At 39.3% G+C, this 19620-nt stretch overlaps 1 protein-coding gene across 1 annotated transcript in view; it reads right to left on the bottom strand.

The window, feature by feature from the left end:
* RGS5 (regulator of G-protein signaling 5) overlaps positions 1 to 19620 on the bottom strand; it is a 52765-nt gene that overhangs the window by 9895 nt on the left and 23250 nt on the right. The window contains exons 2-3 of the mRNA XM_008571922.1: positions 9993 to 10103; positions 3855 to 3916 (exon numbers count right to left, since the gene is read on the bottom strand). Of these exons, the coding sequence (XP_008570144.1) occupies positions 3855 to 3916; positions 9993 to 10103 (173 nt within the window). The remainder of the gene's footprint in view (positions 1 to 3854; positions 3917 to 9992; positions 10104 to 19620) is intronic.

Raw genomic sequence — 19620 nt, 5'->3', positions numbered from 1 at the left:
TACCTAAGTTTTAAAATTATTGTGATCATTAAATAAACTAATATATGAAAAGTGCCTGGCACACGGTGAACAACAGATGTTAGCCATTGCTTTTTTTTTATTATAATTATTGTTCTAAAGGAAATTGTGGTTGCCAGTGAGTAAGATGATGATGAAGACGAGCAAGAAAAGAGAATAAAGAAAAGTGGAAACCAAAGAGAGAGAACCAAAAGGAGAGTGCAAAGACAGAAACAAGAAGATGGGGCTGGATCCAGGCTATTTTGTTCCCCATGGAAGAGCCACATATCAAGGATGTCTCAAGGAAAGGGGATCTACATAAAAACTTTGTATCTGGGCCGAGCCCGTGGTGCACTCGGGAGAGTGCGGTGCTGGGAGCGCAGCAGCGCTCCTGCCGCGGGTTCGGATCCTATATAGGGATGGCTGGTTCACTCACTGGCTGAGCGCGGTGCAGCCGGTCTCAAAAAGGACAAAGAAAAAAAAAAAAAAACCCTTTGCATCTACTCATCTGTGTTTCATTCTTTCTCTACTCTTAAGAACAGTTATGTGGGGGAATTACTTAATGTCACTGTCTTATTTAAACTCCCACGTGCAATCTAATTTTGTGTGTAAAGAACAACACACTCGTTATGTGCCCCATGGACCTACTAAATGAAAACAGATGGTTTCTCCTATAGAATTGAAGGCACAACATGTAAGAAGGTAAAACATGTAAGTTGATATCCTTTTAGAACAGAGTCAAATACATTGGACGATTAACAACTATTTTAAAAATGAAGAAAGGTAGGAGAAACCTTGCTAGAAAAGATTAAGTAGCAGCTTAACTGTCTTATTTTTTTTTAGAAGGTTGGTACGAATTCATTTTACTTCCACACAAGAAAAATTAAGATGTGAATTTAACAAATGCTTGGGGACTATACCAATCATGAGAGTCAATGTCCTACATTAGCACGAGAGAATGCCAAATGTCCCTCATAATTCAACAAAGATGCCGTTCCTCAAGATTAAGTGGTTAAAGTTTATCAAATCAAACATTCAAGAAGGGATGGCTAAGCTTTAGATGCATAGATTTCTCACATGTACCTTTCTTCATTACCCATTTTGTATCAATTATAGCTAATGGTAGGTATCTTCTGGTTATAGACTGTTCATCTTAACAAATTCAAATAAGAGCATCTCATAAGAACTGAGTTGCCAAAGTTTGGCTTAGAGTTTTTGTGGTGCACAGCAGCTGATGTTTTGGGGAATAAATCGAATGTTGTTCTTTCAAGTCAGTGTTGTTGGGGTAAAATGATTTGTGCCTGCTTATCATTCCACTGGTTTTTCTCTAAGGATAGCCAGACAGAGAGAAGCAAAGAGCAGACAGAGTGACGAGAGAGACACAGAGAAAGGAGAGTCATAGAGAGAAGCATAGAGAGGGGAAGATGAAAGATAAAGAAGAGAGAGACAAAGAGACAGTAAGAACAGTGAAATAGAGACGGAGAGACCGCCCTACTCACTGATGGCTTCGTGTCCCACGGAGCACGGCTTTCTCCTTCGTTTCTGTCAGATCTCTATACCCATACCATAAACCCCCTTTTTTTTTTAACTCAAGTTAGTTTCAATGAATAGGTGCCACTTTCAAGGGAAAAAGTGACTAGAATAGTTATCAAATGCTTTTTAAGTTATTGTTTTGGAAATATTAATAGCCCAAGTCTTTAAAATATTATTTACTTCAGAGCATAATTAGGTGGAACTTAAGATTATACACACATGCACACATACAAGAACACATAAACACACATACTATATACACAAATTCATACCCATATATACTTTTAAAATATATATTATACACAATAAAATGAAATAATGTATATTATTACAAACATACACAGGTGCATATGTATTTTCCCCTCTGAGAAGTAGAAAGTATTACTGTGAGAATCTCAAGCCTTAAGCTCACACCATGGTAATCATTTGGTTGCAAGATGAAAATCCTCAGTCCCTTAACAAATGCTAAGGTGTTAACACTAACTGCCTCTGGCTTAACTCCAACCCTTAGCTTTCTTATCCCAATAAACTCTCTGTCCTCTAGAAGCCTAAAATATATGAACAAGTGGCCCTAAGGATCAGTGTGACTGAACAGGATTGTATATGAGCACATAAATATTTATCCTCCTCCTTAAGAGCTTTGAAAACATGAAAGTTGCTCTGCTAACTTTCAGGTTTTTTGACAATAGCAATAGATACCTGTACTCAGGATACTTAGCATTTATAATTTATCAATAGGCCATGTGTCAAACTGCTATTGACTCCAAAACCACTAGGGTAAGACAGTAAGTCAACTGATAAATATTTTTCTCCTAGATGACCTCATAGAATTTCTAGGTCCAAGAGGAGAAATTCATTCATTCGTTTACTCATCCATTCAATAAATATTTGTTGAATACCTTATATGTGTCAGGGCAGGGTACTCTGTTGAGCCCAAGAAATAAAAGAGAATCAGACATGAATGAGATTGAGAAAGTACCAAATTAAAAGTTTTGGTGTTCTGTCTCCAAATAAAAAAGAGAGAGAGAGAGAGAGCAAGAGATAAATTGATTCTATCACAGGTAAACAGAAGCAAAAAGTGTGCACATACAATTCAACATACATCCTTTGTCACCCAGTCTGTGCCCATGTGCCCATTAATCATGATGGTCTTGTGAGAAATACTTTTTAAATCTTTATTTTTGCAAAGCATCTAACAATGTTTTATGGTCCATTCTAGTGGTGAAGATGGAGAAACATGGGTTACATATCGTAAAATGAATCATGCTTTTAGAGTGAATTATTCAGCAAATATTTGTTTTCCCCATCTTTGCACTTTCTGTTGTGAAATTATCCAGGTGAAAAAACTAAGCCCTGGATTTCGACGAGTTTATAATATATCATAGAAGGGTGACAACTATGAATAGAATACAAGGCAGTTTAAGTATTAAGTGGCATAAAAGACGTGCAGACAAATGACTCTAGAATTGAGAGGATGGATAAATTGTTTGGGATGGTCAAAGACTAAGCAGTTAATATTTAGATTAGCTCTTGCAGGAGAGTGAGAATTTCAACAGATAAAGATATGAATACAAGGTATTCTAGCCAAAGGGATTACATGTAGAAATCCAATATAGAACAGAGAACAGTTCAATTTTTTTACAGGCCAGCCATATACTTATGGTGAATCATGAACATTATAAATTTGAACTTGATACTGTAAGCTTTGGGAATGAGTAAGGACTTTGGATTGGGGGAAAGGCAAGTGGTACTCATTGGTGTTTCGGCATTAGTTCGGAAACAAACTTTTCACTGGTCAGCACCTTTGTCATGTCTTAAATGAAGATGTAAAAGCCATGCTGCCAGAAGAGGAAACCAAGGCTGGAGGAGATAACAACCCACCTCAGGTCACAAGGGTGGTTAATAGCAGTTTGAAGTAGGACATACTACCCATGACTTGTCCAGTGATCTTACACTGCTATAACCAATTCGTATCACTCCATTATGAGGCTAGACTGGGAAAGTTTCTCTATTTTGCTGATGAGAATATTACAAAGCACATAGGTTGAGCCAATTGTTCTGACTCACATAAGTAAGCAGGACAGATGGAAATACCCCTGCCACCATGAGTCTTCAGGTCACCTTATTTTTGCATTCTCCCACAGTCCCATGTTCCTTGCTGTTTTTGTGAGTTGGATAACCTTGTTCCCATGATACTTTTTCCTTGTTGAGACCACTTTGAAAAATTGAAGAAGTGTCAAAATTGGGGAAGGACTTGAGAAACACAGAGGTGTTCCGTGTCTCTGTCCCTACCCTGGTCCTTATAAAAAACAATGCGAACTTACAGTTGTTCTGCAGGAGCTTGTCCAGGGAATCACGCCACTGCAGGGCCTCATCCATTGAGGGTCTAAATCAAGAATAAGGAATGAAAAAGGTGACAGCATAAGTAGGAAGTTAGCCATATACACCAACAGTGACTTGTCCCATTTTTCTTAGATCAAAATGATACCACTGATGACTCATCATCAGGATAAGAAAGTCTGAGTTATTTTCCTTGTGATGATCAGGTTTAATGAGCTGGGTTTGCTATAATACATCTATATTGAACATCTTCATCTCTTTGAACAATTGGTTAGGTCTGTCCCTTTTTAGAAGTAGAGTTTATTTGTCATGAAGCTATGTCTTTGTATTCTTGTATATCCCATGACAGTGGTTCCAACTGTGGTCTTTCTTCCAAATATAAGTGAATGAAATCTGTTTGTCCTGTTACAGGGATTGTGCTCATGTTCACTGCCTTACTGCCTGATTTAATCAGCAGTGGGGATTTGGTTCCACATTCACATTCCAAGGCCATCTCATTCAGACTAGTGGAAGATGTACATGTAATGCTGCCTCACGTTGGGAAGGTGATCATAGCAAGTCAGCATTAAAAAACAAAAACAAAAACAACTAAGTGCATTTTCCTACTCAATTAGGACAGGGTACTATTTTTTAAGATTTACCATTTCTGAGAAGAAAAGTGTTTAATATATCCTGAATAAGAATGTTGCATACAAATGCTTGAGATGCTGACTCAAAATGAGAAGGTAATAGTCAACATATAATTTCCCCTTAGGCTGTTTTTATTTTAACATTCATACATGCAGGAACCCTGCAGCTATTTCATTTTAACTGCAGATCTTTCTCTCCCAGCAGGATGTGTCGGGTCTGGGAGACTGTGCCCTCCCAGGCTCACCCTGCTTGAACTCCTGCATTGCCATGTGACTTCTTCATTGTCAAGTAAGAACAGACTGACGGAATATTAAGGTCAATGGAGGTGTTTTTCCTAAACTGGAATTTCCGTAGCTCTTACATTGTTTCCCAAATGTCCAGACAATCCAGGAAAATTCCTGCTTCTAGTATTTTATAGAATAATATTTGGGGGCTTCTAATTATTCAGGTTAGCCACTGGCAATGATAAGACAACTGCTTATTCTACTTTTCATTTTGCTGCCCCAGGCTCAGATTCAGCCCTATTTTATTTATGTAATAAGGAGTCCAAGACAGCAGTAAGTTTTCTGGCTAACATATGGTGAGTAAGTTCCTTACTTCTCTATTCCTCATTGCAGAACATTTACAGATTTTGAGTCCTAATTGTATAACTTTTATAAAGTTTTATGTGTTCATTCTCTGAAAGTTAAAGTTGCTGAAAATGAGGGTAATAAAGCTTGTGAAATAATCTAAGATGATATCTGTTTTCCTGGCTAGAAACAAGATTAAAAACGTACTACTTCCTCGAAAATTTATTTCTAACAAGTGAGCTGCCTTCCTACTCCTCTTTTTCCTCTGGCTGCTATAATGGAGCACAGGAAGGGGAAATGGCCTGAAGAGGAGGTTACAAGTGTGTTTTACTTTTAACCAGGAAAAACAACTTATTTTCTAGAGGTCGGTCAGTAACTCCTTTTGTCTCCTGTATATTGCCTCCTATTGAGAACTCTTTCCATGTACATATTATTTCATACCTGCATAGGTGCAAGTCCTTACAAATCTCAATTTCTTCACTACAGTAGGTTCAATGTTTTGCACATTGTAGACAGACATCAAGTCCCTATTAATTGTTGACAGAAGCAGCAGGACATTAAGTTACTGAACAAAAAAACTGACTCAGAGCAAAGGCAAGACCTGGTTCACTCACTGAATTTCATGATTTTATAAATATTCCCATAAAATGAAATCGCCTCCTGACCTCGTTTTCTTCTGGTTAGTATAGAGGAGCACAGGAAGAAGAAACACGAGAAGGTGCACCAAACTTAAGCATGTTACCAGACGTGATTTGTCCAAAGTGGTCTTGTGAGACCAGACTAATGGTCAATATCAGCAACACATCACGCCCAAGATTAAATTCCTGAAAAGGACATGTGCAGAGCCCGCTTGGGGTGAAATTAGTCCAAATTGATTTAAGGACACGGTCAAGCAGGACACATCCCCCACAGCATGAAGCCCAGTGTTCTGATTACCAGCCTAGGGGATAACGGAGGTTCATCGTGTCCCGATTCTCAGAATTTGCCAGCCCTTATTAAGTCTGACTTCTCTGAAAGCAAGTTAGATGCAGATGTAAATGACCAATAAGCATCCTGGTTTGCAAGGTCAAATAGCTCCCCACACAGGGTGGACCTGAAGTCTCTGTGTGTGGGTGTGGGGGAGAGGGAGAGGAAGCCAATTCAAATGAAAGGCAAGATAAACATTTACAGAGATGATTAACTGCGTATTTTAGAATGCCTGGTGTAAATGCTACCTGGCTGGGGAACTGACTATCTTTGCTGGAAGTGCTCTCTCTCTTTACTGTACTCTTACCACATTTACTCAATGAATCTCTCACATGGCACTGATGTACATAAGGTATAGCCCGTCATGCACAAAGAACTTTTTGCACTCTTCCCTATCCTATGGCATATCTCCTACTACATCCATCCACCCTACAAGGAATGTGAGTCAGATTAACAAGTAAATGAATGATGGTTCATATTACCCAGAGTTAGCCTGGTTGATGAAAGCTGAAATAACCCAAAACTTAGATTTCAATGACTAGTCCCATGAGCCATCACTATAGCTGTTGGCAACTCTGACACTAACTTGCTGTAACCATGAGAAAGTGTTTTAAACCTCTCGCAGTACCAGCAGTTGGGTTTTTTATTGTTGTTGTTTGGTTTGGTTTGGTTTTTAATCTATACAGCGCCTGACACATATTTAAACATTCCTGGTAATGTTCTCACATGCTCTTGCTCTTGCCAAGGCAAATGAAATTCAAGTCATTTATTGGACTTATAAGTGCCTGCCCTGCTCTTTCTTTCTGCACTTGAGTGCAGGCGACTCATGGCCAGGCTCAAGTCCATGAACATTCATTGAGCCCTCAGACCATGGCCAACAGTGACACGGGCATCACGGATAGGGATACAGATTTTAAAAAACTGTTACTTTTTGGGGTTCATACGTGCACCAAAAACTGTACATACAACTGTAATCCTTACATTGAGGCTCGCTGTGCAGTTAACCAGGCAGGAGTATGTGCATGAAAACATTCTGTAACTGTTCTCCACTAGCATGGGCTAGGCACTGTTTATGTGTGGAAGTCATTCTAGAGCTATAAAATGGTAAACACAACAACAAAAATGTAGTTAAAAATAGGTGACATAGGCAAGAAGAAAAAGGAACATTTAGAATATAAAATAAACTATACGTATATCTGTATCAGCTCCTAACATTTTGCAACTGATTGTATTATAAGCTATGATAACAGTTATCACAAAGTAAACTTACGTGGTTGACTAATTATGTCATTTTCAGGAATTTTATTCCGGCCATTAGGTGCAGAGCCTTAGGGAATGCTCATATATAGAGGGTGGGCAACAGTGGAAAAGGGAAAGGAAAGGCAGGGGGAGAACATAGGAGTAGAAATTGAGGAAGAGAGTTTTAAAAAGGAGGTCAGCTGAGGAGCAGTCAAGTTCTACAGCTGAGTCAAAGACGAGGCCTTAGAGACAACAGCTGCAGAGCAGTAGTGAGGCTTCAGCCCAGCGAGGAGATAAGGAAAATACTGGAAAAGTGAGTGTCAACTTCTATTTCTAGAGTTAGCCAAGGAAAGTAGGCGAAAGCTCTCAGAACAGAAGGGGCGAAGAGCTGCGAGAGTATTTTTCAGTACTTGTTCGTTCACAGTGGAAGAGGGTCCAGAGGGAAAAAGAAAAATCGAGACTACTAGAATGGCAACAGAAGATGGCTCTGGGGAGTAAGGATATGAGCAGCTTTTTTCTATTTTCTCAACACTCCAATTTTTTTTTTTCCAATGAGAAGGTAAAAAAATAGAAAATGTTCTTTTTAAAAAGGGATTCTACTGATGTCAATCACCGAAAGAAGATGAAAGGGTTTAAAAATACCTTCAGTCAAGAGAAGGTTTATTTTCTTCTCAGAGAGAAGAACATGGAGAAAAATTACAGGGAAATTTTAAAAATACAAAGAAAAATCGATTGAGCTCACGCAGAACACGATCTTTTCCTGTCCAGTAAATTCACAAAAATTTGCCAAACATGAGGAGGTGAGATGAGGTCCCTGGTTTTGGAAGAGAGTGGGAGACTTTTTTAGTGGTCACTCTTAAAAATGCAGTGGAGACACACAAGTATTCACACAGGATTTGAAGGATATTTCCAAAACAATTCAGACTTCTGTAAAAAGAAAGAGGACGGAAGACAAGAGAAGCAAATAATCCAATAAATGTCAGCTGCAGGTTTTCCTTCAAAACTGCTTCTCTCTGAATCCCTGTTAAGCCACATAGTTCAAGTGTCTATTGGGTTATGAAAGCAGAGAATCAAAGCAGGACATGTAGTACTATAGTTTTTAAAGTTAATTCCAACAGATCAATAATTACCACACTGTTTACTTCAAAACAGACTTTTTGACCTGTCACTTCTGTAAAATGTGTGTCTTATTCCTCACTCGGGCTCGATGCCTGCTGCTTCACATCGAATCAGCTTCCCCCTTTTAATATGTAGAGAACTCAATTATGCCTCACTTCCAGTTTGGGATCACTTTGAAGCAATAAAAAGAGAAGAATAAAAATATCTACTTAGACTAATGGGAAAAGATTTTTTTTTTTTTTTTTTCCGTTTTGTCTTTTTTCGTGTCCGGCAACAGATCGCAACCCTCAGTGTCGCTCCCGTACCGGACCGGGACCGGCAACGGGATCGCAACCCTCGGTGCTGTGCCCATACCTCGCTCAGCCAGTGAGCGGGAACCGGTCTGCATGTGGGATCCGAACCCTCGGCGGGAGCGCCACTGCGCTCCCAAGCAGCGCACTGTAGCAGTGCGCCACCGGGCCTGCCCGGGAAAAGATTTTTTAAAAGAATAACCCATCTCTCTATCTCCCAACAAATCCAGCTATATTAAGTCGAAGGTCATTTGGGGAAGGACAGGTTGGCCAATTTATACAAATGTTAAATTGAAAAAGAGAGATGGAGGTTAAAAGGGACTTCTGTATTTTTACCACACTTCTGTGATCTCCTCAAAGCTTTTAGGGTAGCAGAGTGAAGGAGGCTGGATACATTTGGGTTTTTTTCCCTCCTTGATTTTTATGGGTATTTCTGTTTTAAAAAGAAGATGGAATGCATCTGTTTAGGCAGTGATGGTCTATGTAGTTAGTGGAAGGATAATAAACAATGAGAATGTAGTGTTAATTAATTTAGTGTAGGACAAATGTAAATTGTGAGAGTGGGACTCACTGCCATAACATCTTGACTCTTTAGAACTACAGTTTCCCAACATGCCTAAATTGACAGGAGGACGTGTGTATAGAGAGGTGGGGGTGGGGGAGGCGTGAGGGAGGATTGCAGAAACCCGATCAGGAATATTGACTTATTGGTTGGGAAAAATACTTGATGTGTATGAAATAGAAATAGCTGTCAAGTATTCATTTCTCCCTTAAGTAAGTCTTCTGCTCCTCTGTTGGACCTTGAGGGGACACTACTTTGGAGAAGTAACTACTAGACTTGAATTGTCTGCTTTGTCCTTAGTATCTTCCAGAGGGAAACGTTCTCACTTGCATCTTCCTGCTGAGGAAGCAGCCTTGGATATTTCTTTAGCAGGGAAGCATTGAGGGATGGTTACCTGACCCAAGGTAGTCAATGAACAGGTATTCAGGTATTTGTACTGCACTTCTGTGTGATAAATAACTGAGGAGGTGGCTGGTGCCATTTTGTAAAGCATGGTATGTCTCCCCAAAGATAAGTCAGGGCCCTATCTTCTCTTTTTAAAGTATTCTGACGATATTATGCTCCAGACATGGGATAGTAAAAAAAGAAAATAAGAAATGCTCATTTACAAACCAGCTCTCTGAGGGCTTTTAGGATCTTCAATGAGTAATTGAAGGGGGCGGTTCTACAGATGGGGAATGGCACCACACACTTGAACAAGAGCCATGCTCTGGAGGAAAATGAGTGGAATCCATGTTCATGACTCACTTCTGGGTCTTGGCTGGTTTCTCTGGCTTCTCATTATATGGAATGACAAGGTCAACAGCCGAGTCCGGCTTCTGGAGAAGAATTCCCAACTTGATCTTAATCTCCTTGGCCCTGAAAGAAAAGATGTATGGGAGAACAAGAACACGGCATGAGCACACAGATCTGAAAAAGAGATTTCTTTCTGTGTCAGAGAAATAAAAATGAACAAAATCCATTTCACTTATTTCATTCTTGTGGCAGAAAGAGTACTAATGCAGAAACCGGGATGTGTGAGTTCTAATAATTAACATTTGCCAAGCTCTTATTACCTCTCTAGTTAATTATCTCATTTTAATCTTAATTATTGTTTTAAATGTAGATGACAGATACTATAGTATTACTTCCATTTTATAGATGAGGAAACTGAATTTCAAGGAGTTTAAATAACTCACTTAAGATAACCCAGCCAGTATGTGGTGCAGATGGGACCAGAGCCTGAGCCATCTGAGCCTAGGGTTCACAGGTAGAACTAGTCACTGTGTTGCCTACCAGTCTTCCAAGGGTTCTCGTCCCAGCCATTATTAACAAGATGTATAGCATTTGAAAAAAATAGTCATTTTTATTGCCAGACTGGTCATGTGTAGTTTCCTCATTTATAAAATGACAAAGTTAGCCTAGATGTTTTCTTGAGCCATTTCCAGCTATAAAATTAAATGGTCCCTTCTTGGTGGTTTATTTCTCCGTGAAGTTTTCTTTTCCAGTCCCTTGCCCATTGCTCCATAATGGCCGTTGACATATCTTACATGCAGGGAGCCCTCAGTGGATGAGTATTAATGCCAATGGATTGACCATAGCAGCATTTCCTACTCTTTCGTATCTTCAGCACCTGAGTGAGTAGATATGGTCAGAACCGTGGGTACGCTTTCATCACAGGGTGCAACTCTTCTCAGCTCAGTTTAAAAACTAACTTCTTAAGCTATCCATCACTTTATCATGATACCAAACTCAAAAAGCACTACACGGATCTTAAATATTAATCCATAGGACAAGCTATTGTATATTGGGAGCCCCCCAAAGCTGTTTTTTCCCTGTCACATTAGCACTTGACATGTGCATTTAAGATAGGGCTTATCATATTGTGCTAGGGTTATTGATATATGTCTATTTTCCAAGTCAGATATGAGAACTCTGAGGGTAGAAGTCAAATCTTAAATACCTTTGAAACCCTCTGTCTAGCACGATGTTTGGCAACACAGTAAACATTCAAAAATTTTGCCAAAATGAACTAAAAATATCTTGATTTTGTCCCTCACAAATCTGCTAACATTTATCTGCCAGTCAATGCTAATCATAACCAAAGTCTTAAAGAACTGCGATAGGGTTCACAATGTGGCAGGATAGAATTTTGCTATAATAAATATGCTTTCCCCATTTATTCATAGGGAGACAGTGATGAGGAAATTTAAGTCAATAAAATGCCTAAAAAATCAGTAATTATGCATATTAGGAAGAAAAAGGAACCCTATTGTAGCAACTTACAAAAACCCCATACATATGAGGGTACTTCAAAAAGTTCATGGAAAAGAAGAATTAAAATATAATTCGAACCTTTCCATGAACTTTTTGAATTATACTTGTATCTAATTATCACATCATAATTTCTTTTAGTATAGTAAATATGATTTTGAAACTATGATTTAGAATTAGTCGCCTCTGCAGTGTCTTTTCCTTTTCATTACTTTCTGGTTCAGTTCTTTCCCTGGGACGCTCTCACTGACAAGCCACTTTGGGTCCCTCCCACGCCACATCAGATCGAGCTCAGTTGAGCACAGCGTTATGGAGAAAATGGGGAAAGTTCTGCTGAGGGAGCTTATATAACATAGTGAGTAAGAATAAGTGTTGCTTTGATTCCAGGCTCGGCAAGTTACTTAAATTATCTAAAGTTTAGTTTTTGTGCCTAAAACTTAGGACCGAAAAATAGCACATCCTGAGATTTTTGGTGGTGATTAAATACACGAATGCGTGTGAGTCACTTAGCACAGCACAGGACATATAATACCACTTCTTCAAAGTGAGTTCTAACTGCGTAGTCATTTTTCCAACCAAACTCAACCCGTGTTCCCTAGATTCAAGCACCAAACTGAAACATCCAAAATATTTCCCACAAGTTACTAAGGAATTACTGCACCCTCCATCTTCCATATTCTACCTCTGGAGACAAGATTTGCTCCTTTTATACTTTTGTGAAATATGAAGAATACTTTATCTGGGAAGAAATGCACATGATGTTTATGGCTACCCTCTGCTGGCTAATGTGTAGTACTGCAGTCAGAGACACAGGTCCACCCCCAGCCCGTGAAGAACTTCATTTGTAACACTTCTCCTGGCCCCACATGCCCCTACTTCTGTACATAAGGGAAATGCATGCAGCAACTGTTTCCGGTTACAACCTTGACCCCATATTGTACTAACCAGTATTTAGATAAAGATCATCTAATGAACATCTTTCATATGTTTTGCTTTTAGCTTGGTCAGCTCTTTAGGTTTTTGTTTTGATTTTTTCCCCCCTCTCAACTTCTGTTTCTTTTTCCTTTCATTCTTTTGCCCCATTTGAGCCATTTGCTTTTGTAAAAAGCAGAAAGATATTTGTGCGTGATCGCCTGGTGAAAAAGTAATAGTTGAACATTAGGGGTAATTAGGACAAGGAGTTGGGTGTTTTCAAAATAATCATTCACAAACTCATTCATTTAGTCCTTATTAATTTACTCATTGATCATGTTTACTTTGTCAGGCAGTACATGATACTTTCAAGGTGCTTATAGCCTACTGAGGTCTTAGACTTAGAAACAATCACAAGTAGCTGCTTAAGGAGAGAATATCCAGAAGGTAGCAGAGCCCTGGCAGAGGAATTACCAATGTCCCAAAGGGTGGTCAAGGGGTGTTCTCAGGAGAGACAAATGTGGAGCTAGAGAATGAGCAGCGGTTAGCCAGGTGGGCAAAAGAGGGACGGATGGGCCCTCTGGGCAAAGAGAAGGGTGTGCAAATACCATTTTAAGGAGTTTAAAAGTAATATATACTGTATGAATGTGAAGTGCGATAGGAAAAGCAGAAAGCTGTATGAGGTGAGGCTGCCTTACTCAGCATCCCCTTTTTGATGAAGGGATGGATGATGGACAGACCTCTCTCTAGCACCTAGCCTGCAGTAAATTCGATATGAAAACAAGAAACAGGTAAAACTATCGAAAGGTGCCTTCTAAGACTGTCTCTGTAAAGAGATGTCATCCCATCTTATGAACTCAATGTGTTTCAAATTTTCTTTGGCTAACTATTTCAGGATGCATTTTTCCATAAAAATGCTGCTCATAGATGGTGGTTAAATAAGACATCCCACAAAGGCTTTTAGGACAATGTTTTTTAAATGTCTTGAAAACCAGGATGAGTCAGAACCCTAGTGCTACTTTATGTATATTGCTGCTTGGGTAGTTTTTAGGTTTTTGTTTCTTTCGGTTTATTTTGGAGGGATGATCTAGAAATCAACTACCATTTATAACATTTCTTATACAAAATTATATTCTCCTCATAGCAGAACACTGGGTTACTCTTTTCTTCACGTTTGCCCTGGGGATGTACGGGAGAAAGGGAATGCAGTGCTTTGGAAAACACTTCTTTCTATGGCTTCATCTTCTGGCTTGCTATAGGCTCAAGTGTAGGACATTAAAAAGTTAGAATATGTAAGTTTGAAAGTCCATTGGACTAAATTAGGAGTTTGAGATCATTCCAAAAATGAATAATATTATATTTCTGCTAATAAAATGATAGTTTAATGACTGAATAGTTGACAGATGCTGAAGTTCAACCCCCTTTAATCATTTTGCTTTTTTCACAAAGTTACTCATTTGTTTTTCTCCTCAAGAGTTTCTGAAATACATTTCATCTTGCTTTTGGCCTTTATCCCCACCTCATACACATAAATATGGGGGGGAAAGACCAAACTAAATGGAAAATCAAACAAAACAAAAGCTCAAACCTACCAAATTATTTTCCCCTTTAAAGATAAACTTGAATGTATCTGACTTTAATTTAATGTCAAAAACAACTCTACCCAGAGGTAAAAATTTTTCTAATTGGTTTACTATTTCAGACTCAGTCTCTGGCTTTATTTGACTGCACACTAGGCATTTTTTTCCTGGCTACATTACATTAATGCTTGGTAACAAGAAATGATTTTTATCTCCTTTCCTTCCTGACCCCCTTGTTATTCTATGGTTTTACAAAGAAAAACTTGTTTTGAAATAAAGTCAATTGGAAATGCCTGGGTGAAAGTTTAATTCAAGGCTCGGTGAAAGTTTAATTCAAGTCTCAGAGAAAGATAATTCTCTAGAGGACTCGAAGTAGTGATTTCAAACAAAAAAGGGTTTGAATGATTCGTTTCAGCTATTCAAAATAGTTTGAATAATTTCTTTTGTGAGAATGGGTTGTGCATGGTGTAATGTTTGGCAATACAATTATATCCAAGCAAATTTACTGAGTACCAACTAAGTAGAAAGTTGTATACTAGATGTTCCAAGGGTTAGTTCCAAAGATGTTCCTTGTGTTGGAAACACTTAGAAGAATTGAACGTAGGACACATACATGTAAACTATATAGTAGATATTTTTCCAATCATTGATAAAAGTGAGTGGGATATAATAATAAAAGAATACAGACCCTACCTTCAAGGAGCTCAAATGTTTACTAATGTGATAACATGAAGATAGTGCAATGGAAGACATTACATACTCTAACAGCTGCCCCTACTATATTCCTAGAGCCCTCTGTATTTTTCTCTAATGTCATTTATCAATTTGTATTTATATCTCTGTATATATATTTGAGTACTATCTCTTTCCCATTACAGTGTCAGGTCCCCAAGAGCACGGTGAATATCTCTTTTGTTCACAATTAACAGCCTTAGCACTTAGCCCAGGGCCTGGCACTTAATAGGCATTAAATAAAGATTTCCTATATAAACTGATGAATGAATAAATGCATGAATGAACTGAATTGCTATATTATAGTAAAACTGCATTTTGGGGGTAGGGGAGGTGAAATATTGAGGTGTGGCACAGAATGAATCCCTGAGGACTAAGTTGTTCCTAATTTGGTTAACTGGAGAGAAGTAAAGCCATTAAATGACTAAAAGGACTATAAAGTAACTGAATTCAATTTCTGTCCTTAAAAGAGGTTGAAAATAGACACATGGGGCTCAAACCGAGCATGCATTTAGTTCTTCACACTATATAGGATATACTCTAATGAGCAGAGGCAGGGGAGGGAGGTCATTGCAATCACCCGCAATCTGGGAAGAATTGATTATGACACCATAATTTATCAGGATTTAAAAGCAACGAAGTAGCCCTGAGGCATAGACTGGTCTTGTGGTTGGAAGACTTTGGCAATCACAGGCAAGTTTCATTCTGGACTCCAGACATATGACAGGAGCAGCCAAGAAGGAAGAAGAGATGGAAGAAAGTTGAGAAGTATAGGGCAGGGTTTTTACAACACATTTCCAAAAGAGGTGTCCCACCATAGGACAATCCCATTTAAATGCAATCCAACTTAAATCTGTGTTGCAGGTGCCCCCTGGTGGCAGTGGGAAGGCTTGAGCATTAGTAAAGAAGTCATCTCAGAGCAGATCTGTTTCTGGCTGCTTCTTTCTGAAGAAACACTATGAGGCTTGTTTCCACATCAGTAAAAAGAACATATCACTTTTTGGTTCCTACAAATGTAATAAATACCCAGGAAAACTAAATACAAGTTTCTGACTGTTAGCAACCAGTCTCCACAGCTGCAGAGTATGGCATCCCCAGATCTCAGACCCAGAGGAAGAGATGAGCTCCTCTGATTTCTGTGTGGCAGAGATCTGCATTACACGGACAGAACACCAGCAGAGGCTGGCAGGGAGAAGGGAGCACAGAGGGTGTGCCTTCACTGCGCTAGACCCATCCAGAGGGATTCATGTGGTTGAAGACTGGAAAAGCCTTCTTGCTGGCTGCTCATTTAAAACTTGAGATCAGTGGAGTTTGTTACTCACAGATGACTCGCGAGAGACGGGTAGTAAGTGATGTTGAAAGGATAAGTAAGTGATACTCCTTAGTGGAGTATCAGAAAATATCAGTGGAACATCAGGTCAATTCTGGAACTGAACTTCTCACCTCTCCAGGATCCTCTGAACATGGTCACTTATAGGCAAGACTCCCTCACAGGCAGGGAGAAGGCTATATTGGGTCATTTTGATGAAGAAAAGGTCTATCACTTTGGTATCAACCTTTTTTATTGAATTAATTTACTTCCAGTTTGAACTAAAGAGAATCCACTCATTGCTTGTGTTTTAACAGAATATGAAAGAAGTTCAGTAATGTAGTGTGGTATGTTAAAATATATATATTTATTTTCTTACCTGATATATAACTAATATGTGATACTTTGTGAAAAATGACGTCATGGTTAGTTAAAATTAAATATTTCTTGGTGATCCAAATGATAGAATTGTGGAGAGCATGCTAAAGAATATATGCTATCATTACTGTTAATGTGTTATATGACTTTAGAAATTAAAGCTGTTTCCAAACACAAGTGAATCATTCCCTGATAATGCTTTAGGCTTTTGCTCATTTTAGTGATTAATTATATAGCACTGGATAGTGCGCCGCTTGGGAAGCGTGGCGGCGCTCCCGCCCGAGGGTTCGGATCCCACATACAGACCGGTTCCCGCTCACTGGCTGAGCGAGGCGCGGGGACAACACCAAGGGTTGCGGTCCCGTTGCCGGTCCCCGGTCCGGTGCGGGGGCAACACTGAGGGTTGCGATCCGTTGCCGGACACGGAAACAGACAAAAGACAAAAAAAAAAAAAACAATGCCAATTGTGTCAAATGTGTCCATAGATAGCACATTTATCTATTACAATCTTCCAACTTTTGATACATTCTAACCTTTCCCTACAGTAAGTTGTCTCAATAAAAACTCTTTAAATTTCTGTGTTCGGACTCTTACCTCCACTGCCCCAGATTAACTTCTTGTCAGATAGGGCCCCTCACAGGCAACCTGCAGTAAAAGACTAGGAGTCTACCAGACACTTGTTTAAATAAGCTGACTTAATTTCACAGGATCATGGTGGAAAGAGAAAAGTTTAGCTTTGTGTAGCTTCTCCTTTTGCACCTTTATTTATTCATCAAATTAGAAATATGTTTATTGAATGCCTACTACGTGCCATATACTATTACATGTTTTGAAATTTCCTTTGAAACAAAAAAACAAGGCTCTCTCATGGAGTTTTTATCTTGGATGAGACAGACACAAAACAAGGAATACAAAACAGTGAACTGAAAAATTTCAGCTGGTTGTAATTGCTACAGTGTACCACTATATAGGTGGCACTTAATTTCAGCTACTTGCCCCAAATTAGGAATTCACATCTCAGCGGTAGCAAGCAAGCTTTTTAGAAAGGCCATGCTCCAGACATGGCTACCATAGGTGCCTCAGCTGTTCTTATCAAGCTCAACACCAGATGCTTTGCCAATTAGCAGAACATACGACAGAAATGAGTTTTTACACGTAGGCTTGTTTGTTAGATAATGGGCTCTCTCCAGTCATATTAATGACATTCAAATCATTTGGACTGGTGACACTATTGTGGAGCCTCCCCACCCATTCCATAGAAAGGTTTTAGGAAGTAATTAGCTCTTAACCCTTAGAGATGGCACCTGTGGCTTGATCTCTGCATAGTCCTATGTCCAGCCGTTGATTCTGAGATTTCTTGTTGCCTGATACCAACTACAAGGGTATGCGAATCCCACCTCAGAATATGATTGTGTCTGAGTGAACCTTTCATAGAAGGTGTAGTCAGAGCACAATGAACTGGCAGTTTACTGAGATAATAGAATAAGTTGTATAAAATTTTACATCACTTTGTTAATAAGTATTTTCCCAAAAAGTAGAGCACAATTGTGCTTCATTATATGTACAGTGGTCTTACTTTTACAAACTGATAGCAAAGCTGTGGAGAAATAACTATCACCCACCACTAACCATTTACAGCTACAGTTATCTACCAAAAAGAACTTAAGAGTTGGATATGCATAAATTGACTTAGGCAAGTTTTCAACAGGCACGTACTATCTGAGTGACATTACACAGGTTATATGATATCTCTGGACCTCTGTTTCATCATCTGTAAAATGAGGATTACCTGCTGTGAAGAGTGCATGTGACACAGTGCCTGATGCATAAATAGCAAGCGATACATGTTAGCCAATATCATCAATATTGTTGTCATCACTATCATCATCATCATCACCACCATCCTCACCTCTGCTAATCTGACACTCACACCACCTATATTACAGATTGTAATTGCAGCAGTTTGTAATCGTAGCAATTTCCTTTTATTCCTGGGATATTAACATTCCATTCATTAAGCTCATTTTCTCTTGACTGGGTGAATGGACTCCACGCTTTAAACATTACTTTTCTGGTGAAATAACAAAGATACTATATGAAGGATTTAGGAAAAGCCAGAAGCAACTCCTGGTGATGTTACATGGAAAGGGTAGGAGGAAAGCTATGCACTGAAAGCCAGGAAGAGACTGGACGGCAAAGCAGTAATCGAAAAAAGACACTGAGGCCCTGACTCCCTTCCAGGCAGTGTGGAAAGGACCATCTTTGCAGTGCCCTTGTTTCTCACTGCCGGCCACATGCAGACCAGATTTAGGTAGGTCGATAGAGCCTGGTCCTACTGGTTGATGCAGCCTTCTCCTTGGTCCTCTGGGGGAAAAACGCACTCTGTCACCCCAGATCCCGGATGTATCCAAGTGTGGAAAACCACGAGGTCACCAGACGTTCATCTAATAATACAATACCTGAATCTAGCTGCAAGAACTTTACCCACAGTCAAGCATCCATCCCTTCTCACAGCAAACAGGCAGAAAACAGGTGATCTGTAGCAACTCTTAAAGATAATAACCATCATTTATATACGTATTAATTTGTTGAGCTGTCGACTCATGTTTTCCTCCACAGATAGTTTTTACTCTTACTTTAGAGATGGTAGCCAGGTGTTTATGCTTTCTTACTCCGGAGAGAGTTGTGCTGTAAGGCCAAAAGCAGATGATAATTGAGGGTAGTAGCCCATTTAGGCCTTTGTTTGTCAAAACCCTAGACTCACTGAGGAGATATGCTGGCTTGTCCCTACCGAGGAAGACTGACAGACCGCTGCTTTTGATGAGTGCTTAAGGAAGAAGCATAAAAATAAGGAAAAGAGAAAATCCCTGAGACAATGTTACGGACTGTGGTTTAGGGTTCTATAACTAAACAAATCCTCATCCTCCTCTGCCACGTACACCTTTGCAGGACTCCAGGGAGATGGCAGGACCATAGAGGGGGACACATATATAGGACCAGTAACAAGGTTTCACCCTAAGCGCTAGGGTTCCCAGCTTCACCTAAAATGACACCCAGACCCAAGCAAAGGGCCCTGGCTTCAAGGGATTATGAAGTTTCAAACAAGAAACATAGAAATAATGATATATTTAAAAATTATCTAAAAGCCAGCCATCTATACATATGAAAAAGCCCCCCACCACCAAAAAAAAAAAAAAAAAAAAAAAAAAAA

This window comes from Galeopterus variegatus, unplaced genomic scaffold (assembly GCF_000696425.1).
Source record: "Galeopterus variegatus unplaced genomic scaffold, G_variegatus-3.0.2 Scaffold734, whole genome shotgun sequence".
Classification (NCBI taxonomy): domain Eukaryota; kingdom Metazoa; phylum Chordata; class Mammalia; order Dermoptera; family Cynocephalidae; genus Galeopterus; species Galeopterus variegatus.
Note: the sequence above shows the minus strand (reverse complement) of the source record. Positions and strands in the feature narration are given on the sequence as shown.